Raw genomic sequence first — 11,212 nt, 5'->3', positions numbered from 1 at the left:
CCAAACAGAAACTAAATCCAACACAACAAGATTACTACTGAAAAAACTCAACAAGATTACACAACTTATTCAGCCAAAAAGCTATACAAGCATACAAGATACCCGAGAGGATGTGGCACGACGACGGATTCTTGGAGTAGAGCCAAAAAACTTCACTATAATGGCAACTATTTACTGAGTCGGCTGCGATCTTTAGGTAAATTTATCAATTAGCGCAAGATGTCCAGTTTGAAGGAAGTCTGTTTGAGGCCATAGCTGGCAAGTTCTGGACATTCACGTCCATAGGCAGCATACGATATTCGATTTCAAGCTCTTTAAATATTTTGATCATCTCTTCAACAAGGAGCGCTCTCCTCACCCACCTTTCGCCCATGTCCTGAAAGTTAATCCGGTGTGAAAGCCATATCGATATCTTTAGCCTGTTCATATCCTCAATGTCTCGCAGAACGATCATTGGAGCTGGATACCAGTAATCACTCATCTTCTCGATGTAGCTGCAGTTGATTCAAAACAAAGAAATTGTAGTTAGACATCAACTATTATAAACACATCAGTTAGTTTAAGACAATATACCTTGTGATCTTTTCCTTCATCAAAGCAATCTTTTCTACAGGAGTTGAAATGTGAATGCAGAAATCAATGGCATCTCCCATATCTGGACTCCGATAGTAATTACTGATGGGCTTGTTTGATAACACGCTGTTCGGATAACAGATCTTCTGGTTATCGTATCTCAGAAACGTCGTCGTCAATATATTCATCTCCTCCACTACCAACTGAAACCAAACGAAAAGAAAAAAAAAATTAGGCAACTGAGATACAGTCTGAAGCATATACAAACGAACACAATTTGCTGCAAACAATTCTACCGCGATACCTGAACTTCGTCAACCTCGCAACGATCACCGATATCAAAAGGGTGCATCACGAACAAGAAAATGATCCCTTCAAACATGGTCTTGCACGTGTTTCCGAACACAAAGACAACTAAAAGTAACTGGGAGCTCAGAAGCACAAAGAAATGAGTACTCGCGACTTTGAGTATGAGAAGCCAGAGACCCGCTATGATTAGGCCTACAAATATGTTGAGCATTTGATGAAGTTTGTTTATAGCTTTTTTAGTATCATTCAGGGACAAGACCAGGGCTCTTCGCTCTCTGAACGTATTCACCTGTACAGAATTTGCAGCAGAGCACCATACAAGTTCAGTATCAAAATTATAATATCATTTTTTTTAGTGGATATGAATAGAAATATTTACCATCCAATTCTTCAGTTCTCTCCTGCTAATTCCTCTCCATCCACTGGCCCCTTCAAATAGACTTATGGTCTTCAATGCTTCGTCGTCTCTCATGAACTGCATCAAATCGTCCTGGAATATGTGTCTGGTAGGAAAGATCTGTTATTTAAGTGAACAAACCATAGAAATTTGGCTTATACTATCAGACAGACAAAGGGAATAGAACTTACTTTGAGCCTGGCTTAGCCACATTGCAGAAAATCTTCTTGGCTGCTAGTTTGGCTTGATTTTCACTCGTGATCTGCACTGCACCCTTATGCTCACCAATGCAGTCCCTTGTTTGCTCATCTAGAGTTGAAAGAGTTCCTTTACGGACGATATTCATCAATTTCTTCATGTTCCACGCTGATATATTCTTTTGATTCAACCTGTGCAAGTGATCAATAGTAATCCCCTCATTTTCCTTCTTAGTTGCCACTGTTGAAAATCTAGAGCTTTTGAAGGTTGGAAATCTTTTCCGGCTTTTAGTACTCCTATCCAGTTTTTCGCTGCTTGAAGAAATAGTTCTCCTGAACTCAGGAGGGACAGTAGCTCCAGCATTCTGCAGCTGCCGAACCTCAGCCATGATTTGCTCTTCTTCCATCTCTATATGAATATCCATTAAGGGTGGCCCTGAGAGGGTCTCGATCACATATTGATCAAACAAAGCATCCTGAATACGATTGAAAAACGTACTGACATGAAACGAAGAAGCAAGCACCTTAACAATCAGAGTCTTCAGAAACCATATCAAAGTCCCCACCAATAAGCAAACCCAAGTTTTAGTCACACAAACCAAGACCTTACCATGAGCCAAACTCTCAACTTTCTCATACAAAGTGAATCTCCAAGCAACCAAAATCAAGGCCAACCAGAGACAATTCTTAACAGCACTCCTTAACCCGTAAACAAAATAAAGAACACGTTTTCTCAACATACAGTTGAGCTCAATAAAAAATACAACCACCCGAATCCCCCAACCCGCAACCAATCTCCCACACAACAAAGCCAAAAGCAGTAAACCCCATCTCCACAATTCAACTCCAAGCAATTTGTTCTTGTCAGAAAACTTCACAAAAAGGCTACAAACCAAAGCAGCAATAATAACAATCATGCAAAAAACTTGTATGACAGCCCACTTACTAAACTTGATCATTTTAAACTCTTCAGGAAAATCTTCCTCCACATAAGGATCATCATCATGATACTCACTTTCTTCCTCTATACATCCACCAGACTTCATGCTTCTCCTAAAATCTTCAAAGTGCTCCGGTGGATCAATCAGCCTAGACTTGGTCTTCATTCTCATGAGTTCAGATTCTCTAGGAACCGACCTGTTGGAGCTGCCACCAGATCCTCCATTTCTTCCACGCCTCTGCTGCAGGCTCTCACTAAACGAAAACTTCTCAGCCTTAGGTGAAATCTGACCATAAAGATCAGGACTCTCAGGAACCTCAGACAATGATGCACGCTGAGCAGCATTTGTCTCAGAATCAACACTCTTGACATCATTACTAAAATCAAAGCTAGAGTCGCGCCACACATTGTTAGGATGAAATTCAGTCTCATTATTGATGTTGATGACAGTGTAATTATCAAAGGACTGAGTATGATGAGAAGAAGACATACTCGGGGGTGCTGCCATAAGATCAGCTGCTTATTTTGTGTTTCTTGTTGTTCAGGAGTATGTGGTGCAGAACATATTGAGTGTGTGAAGTTATTGGTATAATGTTAAGCTGGAAACTTGTAGTATTTGTACTTGAGCTAGAAGGCAACCGAGAGTCACAATCAGTGGGTATGGGAAATGCGAGCTCTGTTTCAGACAGCGATGGGAGAGACAATGTACAAAGTTTCTGAATACTACACATTCTTGGATTTACTTAATTTTACAGGCCAAGGCTCTGCTCTGTTTATAATCCAGGACAGTTCCCACTCCCATAATGCAATGGAGTGGAGCCGGGGCATGCAATGCAGTGTTCTGCTTAATTTTACCCTCACAAGTCACAAGCTGCATTGTTTCTCAGAATTTTTAGCCATGCAAATACCAGGTAAAAAAAGAATGGGTTTAATGGCGTTTTGATCACTCAACTGATCGGAGACTTGCAAGTGGGTCATCAAAAAACTTTCAGTCACATCATTATATTCTTAAAAATTTTCATTTAGGTCACTGGCCGTTACACTCCGTGGCATGTACGTCAGATGCAGCATTTTAGTCACTCAACTGACTACAAACTTCCAATCAGGTTATCAAACTCAAAAAACTTTCATTTAAGTCACTTATAATATACGTTAAAAATTAAAAAAAAAAAGAACTAAAAACTATCATGCAGCACCCTTTGTTTCTCTGTTAAAAATTTCGAAACTTATATTAACAAATGAAACAAATAAATATCACTTTGCTCACTGTTCCTACTGAGATATCACTTCAATCATTAAAATCACAATAAATATCAATCAAGTACCTCCAAATTTTGGTTTAAAAAGTAAAAACATTATTTATAGAGTTGGACACATTATTTTTGAATACTACCACAACCAAGTAAACAAGTAAAAGATTATGACTTCTAGTATTTATGATAATATATTTAAATTTTATAAAGTTTATTTACTATTTATTTTTATTATATAATTATTATTTTCGTTTTAATTAAAAATAAATAGTAAACAAAATTGATAAAATCTGAATATATTGTCATAAATATAGAACTCATAACCTTTTACTTGGTTGTGGTAACATCCAAGAACAATGTGTAAAACTCTATAAACAATATTTTTACTCTTTGAACTAGATTGATATTTATTGCGATCTTAATGATTGAAATGATACCCCGTTAAGATCAGTCAGCGAAGTGATATATGACCTCCGCTTTAGTGACTACTTTGATATTAAACTCCCATACACAATATGTATTTCGATATCTTGATAAAAGTATATTATTTTTTGCCGAGTTGATAAAAGTAATTTTATCGAATAAAGTTTTAAGGATTTTCTTTTATTAAAATATTAAAGGGAGTATTACTTTCCCCGTCCCATTTAATTGTATATGTTTATAGTTCTGCACGCATTTTAATACTCTTATAAAATATAATTTTATAACTTATTTTTAAGATTTTCTTTTTCTAGAATAAAATTTTAATATTTAAAATTTTGTTTAGAAATTTTTTTAAAAATAAATTATAATTTACTCCATCCATCCCAAATTAGATAAGTTAGTTGACTTTAGGCACGTAACTAAAGGTGCATTGACTGTATAGTTCCGAAATTTATTTTTTCAATTTTTCTTTTGTAAATTAAAATTTCATATTTAAATTTTTATTTGCAAAAATAAAATTTCAGAAAAAAGTAATGTAGCTATGTGGTCAATGCATTTTAAAATACGTGTCCGAACTCAAGCTCATCTAATTTGAGATGATGGGAGTATATTTTAGAGGAGCATTAAATAATATTGTATCCCCTCCATGTACAATTCTGGAAACGAGGGAGTAATATAACTTGCATTTACCAGTATTGTTTTGTTTGTCGGGCCTTATCCAGTACCCCGTTGCGTATGAACTCAGGTACTATTTGTCGTTGCTATTGCAGATAGCACCAGCAGTTTTTTGTTTAAAAGCAAATAAAAAATTGTTTGATAAATGTAAAAACAGTTTTTCCGAACATTAACTTTTAGTTGAAAAGCCATTTTTAAAAAAAAGTAGATCCTCTGACACTTTTGGAAAAGTTGCTTTTTAACTTTTGCAGAAAGCTCTTAGAGCAACTCCAATGTAATGCTATACTTGGTTCTATTGCTATATTATAGTTTCAAAAGTAAAAAAACTCAACTCCAAAGGAGTGCTATATTTGGGTGCATCCATGCATAGATGCATCCTTGGTTCTATATTTGAAACCAAGAATGGATCCATCCATGTTGCCACATCATCAATAGCTAGAAATTGGGAACTAGTTAATGAGTTAATGAGTTAGGTAAAAGTTAATGAGTTGTATCTATATAAAAGTTAAGTAAAAGTTAATGAGTTGGTTAAATTTAAAACTAGTTATAGAACTTAGCATTGGAGTGCAAGTTCTATTTTAACACCAAAAAACACTTTTTGGTGCAATATTATACTCCCTCTGTCCTATTTTAACTGCTTTTTTAGAGAGATGCACACAAACCAATTTTTACATTTATTGTGGTGTTTATTTGAATACTTTTACCTAGCTACCCCTAATAAAAGTCAAACTAAAATACCATTTGTATTGCATTGAAAATATAAGCTGCATTTAATGAGGGGCAAAATTGAAATTCACCTACCAAATAGTGTATGAAAACAAGAGAAAGTCAGATATTTTGGGACAACAATCAAATTCTAAAAAAGCAGTTAAAATGGGACGGAGGGAGTAGCAATAGCAATAGATATATAGCATCTAGCATTGGACTTGCTCTTACATAGGAGTATCTAATTATGAAACCTCATAAAAAACATTGGGTGTGTTTGTTTCCGGGTTAAAAGCCGGGCTTCTGGTTTATGAGTTAGAAGCACTTATTTGTACCGTTTGTGTAAGAAGTCAAGAAGTACTTATAAAAAATTAGGAATATTAGCTTTTGTTTCAGGGTTTCTGCTTATTTTCCAAACACTTTAATCACTTATAAGTCTTAACTTTTTTTTTTGTGCTAAATAACTTATAAGTCTTAATTTACTTCTAACTTCTATTCCATTTTTATTTTGAGCAAGAAGCACTTTTTTTAAACTCACTCAAACGACCTCATTATTTTTTAATATTATAATTCAAAATAAGTAAATATCAAAAAATTACCAAACAATTCTGATTTTATAACACTTATTTTATCAGTACTCCTGATAGCACAACAATTTTTAACGACACCCCAAACATATCCTTAGCCGACTTAATTATTAATCTTGTTTTAATTGGAGCCTTGTTCTAATATTTCTCTGACTCTCTGTTGCTGTTGCGGCTTGTCGTATTATATGTAATCCCAACTGATTGTCGGAGTACAGAAACATGAAAATCCAGGTCCAGGCTAACCACTGCTCCAAATTATAAGTTTGTACTATCCGGTGGGAGGCATCAACATACTACCGGTGTCCAGTCATCCTTACTATAATGCGTGACCCTGCCACACTGATATTAACCAATTTTTAAATGAATTTTAGCCCATCAATTACTGTATTAGCTAAATTTTATTTGAGAGCTCGGAAATAATTTATGTTCTGCAATTAAAATATTATAAATTTATTATTTTATAAAATATGTTATATTAATAGGATTATTTTATTAAAAAGTTAAATTTTACGAGCTATGTTTCAAAAAAAACATTTTACAAATTCAACATGTTTTGTAGAATATATTTTATAATATACTACTTGTAAAATATATGTGAACTTTTAAGAGTTTTGATGAAATAATAATATTCATAAAGTTTACAAAATTATAAATTTCATAACAAAAATATACATATTCACGAAGTCTCCTGTAAAATACGGTCTACCTTAAATTTTTAAGACCCACGTCTTTTCACCACACTTCTAATGACATACTCAGTGATGCCCTCCGTCCCGGTGATTTATATATATATATGAAATTCGACACGGAGATTAAGAAAAATTTGTAATTTAGTGAAGTAGAGTAGTAAAAGTGGGTAAATAGATGAGACCAACTAATATTTAATATATAAAATGGATGTAGCGTGAGTTAAGTGATAGGACCAATTAATATTTAATGGTGGGGTGGAAGAAATCAGTGAATGTAGTTCAAGTTTTATATTATAAAATCTTACTAATTTTGGAATCTATACAATTACTTATATGTCTCAAAAATGAAACTGTAATGGAAATGAATGAGAAGGGGAGTATGAACTATGTACAGTAGAATACTACTTTCCTGCTAGAGTACTACTACTTCATAGAGCAACATTTTCACCTCAGAACCTCGTACGCGACTGTGGATTGCCAGGTGAGGCTCATCATTAGGGGAAAGCAATACCAGAAAGAATGTAAAAAGTTGGAGTGAAATTTAAAGATGGGACAGAATGGATTCCAAATTTCAGAATCTACGGGTATTGACTTTGGTCACTGGTCAGTTACAAAATTATAATCACTTTTTTTGCAGCTTATTTCATTATATAAAATTAGTGTTTGGTATTAGATTAGGTAACAAACTAATCATAAATATGTTATTTTAAAAATATTTACTTATCACCACACACATCAAATGATTGCACTAATTCAGAAGTTAATAACATGTTTGGTATATGAAAGTAGAGTCATTCCAAAGTTTAAATTAAGAAAATACATCCTTCTGTCTATGTGACCACTAATTTAAAGTAAAGGAAAAAAAAAATTTATGTATGCCTTATATTAGACGAAAGACTTTTTTAATGAAAAAAATTTCTCTTCAATATTATTTCGATATAATTTGTTGACATGAAGTTTTTGGACAAGAAATAATTATGAATGGATTGTGATATTTGTGGATCCCAACTAGACAATCAATCCATAATTGAATAGCACAGAATAATATAGTCTTATTCAACTTTTATAAAACTAAATTAATTTTCAAGCAACACGTGTGTTATTACTACACGTCGGCTGAAATATCTGGGACAATATATCTGGATGGTCGCACACAATTTTGAGTGGGGTGCTCATGATTTTTCCAAAGAAAGAAACAGAAACAAGTGATCGTAGTCTTTGCCGAAAGGTATATATGTGAATTAAGAATTTAAAGTAGCTAGACAGGTGTTCACTAATTATTTGTTCCTTCCCTTCAGAGCATCTCCAAAAGCCTCTTTATTGGCTCTAAATATAATATAAAAAATGTGACTCTTAGTAATTTAGGACAAAGTTAAGAGTGTAAACTGCAACAATCCTCTCTACATCTCTTCTCTATTTCATATTTTATTCATATATTGGGCTCCACTATAACAAAAGAGAGGAAAAGAGATGGAGGTGAATTGGAGGGAAGAATTTTTTTATTGTGAAAAAATAAGTTATGAGCCATGTGGTGGCTCTTAACTTTGAGGAGAGAGGAGAGAGAAACAAGAGGTTTTTAGTAATTTAAGAGCCACTTAAGAGCCTCTTGGAGCAACATTTTTCCTCTCCATCCTCAAATCTCAAGTTAGGAGTCCAAGATGCTCTTACTTAATTAAAAGTGGTCTACCCGACGGTGGCACGGTCTATTTCTTCTCCGATGTTCTTAAGTTATATTTCAAAAAACAATGTACGTGGCACAATATCACACTATTCTTGGCAATTTGACATCGGGATTCGGGTCTGATGTATGGCCAATAATTTCACAATATCAGAGTGAACAGATATAGAAGAGTTTGTATTCACTTACCTGGAAGTAATAAAAATTAACTTTTTTAAATACTTTTTATATTTATAGCATTTTTAAAATGTGTCCTATTAAAAATTTCTGAATAAAAAGAAAGATTCCTTTTTTAAAATAAATTTTTTATATTAAGTGACAACTCTAACAATAATTTATATTAACATTTGTGTTATTATTATAGAGGAAAGTTTTATGGAGACCGCTATTTCATCGGAGACCTCGGAGACCACACATGTTCTGCAATCAAAACACTATAAAATACATTATTTTGTAAAATATGTTCTACAAATATCATGTATTTATTAAAATTCTTGAAGATAATCTATGTTTAATAAGTATATAATGTATGTTCTGCAAGTTGAACAGATGTTCTGCAAACTAAAAATATTTCATAGAACAAAACATTTTATAATGTTTCACGTGTAAAACTTATATGCTATTCAAGATTTTTAATGAAATAATGATTTCGTAGAACACGATTCGTAAAAACTATACGTTTTGTAATGTTTTTATGAAATATTTTACTTGCAGAACATATGTGGTCTCCAGGTCTTCATAAAAAATGTCGTCCCTATTGAACTTAAATAATAATATTAAATTCAAAATCTATTAGTAAAAAATAATATAAAAAAGACTATGAAAAGGTGATAAGTGAATATTGAATTATTAAAAACCAAATGAGAAATGAGTTAGTTATTTGAACCTTGATTAACTAATAATTTATAACACCATATCCTCATCAAATTAATATTTTTTTTCTGACCTCAACACAATGTAGATTGTGTATTTATACTCTTGATAAAGTAATAAACTTGATAAATTAATATTTTTTATTTGCCCTAATATTATTATTTTAAAGAGGTTTAATTGTGTTTGTGAGGAATAATAAATGAATCCAAAAAATTTAGGGAATGACTAAGACTTTGAATTGGATTTTCGTAGTATATTCTTTAAAATTTCTTCTTCCATTCCACTCATTTTTATATATGTTTTTTTCACGTCTCGGCACACACTTTAATACTCTTATACAATATGATTCTATAATTCTTTAATTTATTTTTCAATTTTATTCCAAAAATAAAAATCTTTAAAATATGTTATAAAATTATAGTTTGAAATACTGTTTGTGCCTATTTGACTAATGTGTAGCACATATATACGGCGAAGGTCAATGGGGAAACTATCCCTCTGCCTCCGTGCCTAATGAAGGTCCATTTAGCAATCAAATAAATTTATTTCTCATGGAGGTTTCCGCCGCAGCTACTTTCATCCTCAAAATTTAGAAAAAAGCTTGTGCATATGATTATATACAAAATTTTGTACATAATAATATGAGTTGAGTTTTGATTGGAATGGACCACCCATATTCACATCAACTAAATTTTATGGACACAATTATTGCAGCACTGCTCCACAATTTACGGTGAACAACTAAATGATTGAACAACGACAATCAACCGGACTTACGTGTGTACAAGGTAACCCATGCCATATGCGAAAGTTGTGAATACAGTGCTTCCAATTTAATAATATTCACCTTTTGTCTGCACTGAGAGTTTCCAGTACTCATCATGCAACTTCACTGTATTCATAATTATTCAATATGCTCAAAGGCACTACTCGATGAAGAGTAAGAGCTAGTAGGGGTGAGCAAAAAACCGAAAAAAACCCGAAACCGAACCGAAACCGATAAAAACCGGTGAAAACCGAGCCGAAAAAAACCGATCCGAAACCGAAACCGAAAAATAAAAAACCGAACCGATGTTATGGGTTCGGTTCCGGTTATTGGTTAAAACCGAACCGAAAAAACCGAACCGAACCGATTATTTAAATAAATAAATATAATAGATATATAATACTATTTTAAACATAATTTCAAATAATTAAATATATTATATTTTATAAGTTGGGCTACTTCTAATTATCTAGTCCATTATATTGAGTTGGAAGATTGCTTGCTTAATTGTGTATCCACTGCATTGCTCTTAATAAGAGTTGATACAAAATAGATAGTAAACAAGATAAGTGACACATAGCATATACACACTTGTTGTTTGATCCTGGCTCCTCTAAATTCAATTCTGTTTCACTAATCTTTTGTTTGTATTGATAGTTTTGCCATGTATCATCATGAAATAGAGAGTTACAGCTTAAATGTCAAATTTATCTGTGTTGGCTTATTTTGCTGCATGTGTCTGCAACTATATTCTAGTCTGCAATGCTTGGTTGACAGTAGTATTTGATGTTATATTTTCTGCTTGTTCTGTAATCAGTTGGAATTCTTAATAATTAGTTTCTGCATCAATAATCAATTGGAAAACATTATCATGAGCTACAAAGGATGTAATCAGACTTCTTTAAAAAAAATTATTTTTCTTATATTTGTCGGTTTTGTAACCGAAACCGAGCCGATTACAACCGAACCGAGGTTTTTCAAACCGAAACCGAAACCGAATCCGAACCGGCGGTTGCGGTTTTCGATTTTAAAAACCGGAGATATATGGTTGCGGTTCCGGTTTTATCCACAAACCGAGCCGAACCGGCCCATGCTCTCCCCTAAGAGCTAGTATACTTCTGTTACAATATATATAGGGTTTGTCTAA

The 11,212-nt window shown here is 33.1% G+C and overlaps 1 protein-coding gene across 1 annotated transcript; it reads right to left on the bottom strand.

Moving 5' to 3' along the window:
- Window positions 1-12: 12 nt before the first annotated feature.
- On the bottom strand, window positions 13-3,038 carry LOC108214633 (mechanosensitive ion channel protein 6). Its single transcript, XM_017386754.2, has 5 exons — window positions 1,471-3,038; window positions 1,262-1,385; window positions 878-1,171; window positions 574-776; window positions 13-494 (listed from the first exon to the last, which is right to left on the bottom strand). The coding sequence occupies exons 1-5, from the start codon at window positions 2,922-2,924 to the stop codon at window positions 206-208; spliced, it is 2,364 nt and encodes a 787-aa protein (XP_017242243.1). The 5' UTR covers window positions 2,925-3,038; the 3' UTR covers window positions 13-205.
- Between the last annotated feature and the right edge of the window lie 8,174 nt (window positions 3,039-11,212).

This window comes from Daucus carota, chromosome 3 (assembly GCF_001625215.2).
Source record: "Daucus carota subsp. sativus chromosome 3, DH1 v3.0, whole genome shotgun sequence".
Classification (NCBI taxonomy): domain Eukaryota; kingdom Viridiplantae; phylum Streptophyta; class Magnoliopsida; order Apiales; family Apiaceae; genus Daucus; species Daucus carota.
This window is presented reverse-complemented; position numbering and strand designations above follow the sequence as displayed.

Bases quoted from the DNA above. Each gene is read 5' to 3' on its own strand.
- LOC108214633 (XM_017386754.2), bottom strand. From the start codon at position 2,924: ATGGCAGCACCCCCGAGTATGTCTTCTTCTCATCATACTCAGTCCTTT. The intron at 1,172-1,261 runs GTAAATATTTCT...AATTCTGTACAG, and splicing joins GAGAACTGAAGAATTGGATG to GTGAATACGTTCAGAGAGCG. The intron at 777-877 runs GTATCGCGGTAG...GTTTGGTTTCAG, and splicing joins GCGAGGTTGACGAAGTTCAG to TTGGTAGTGGAGGAGATGAA.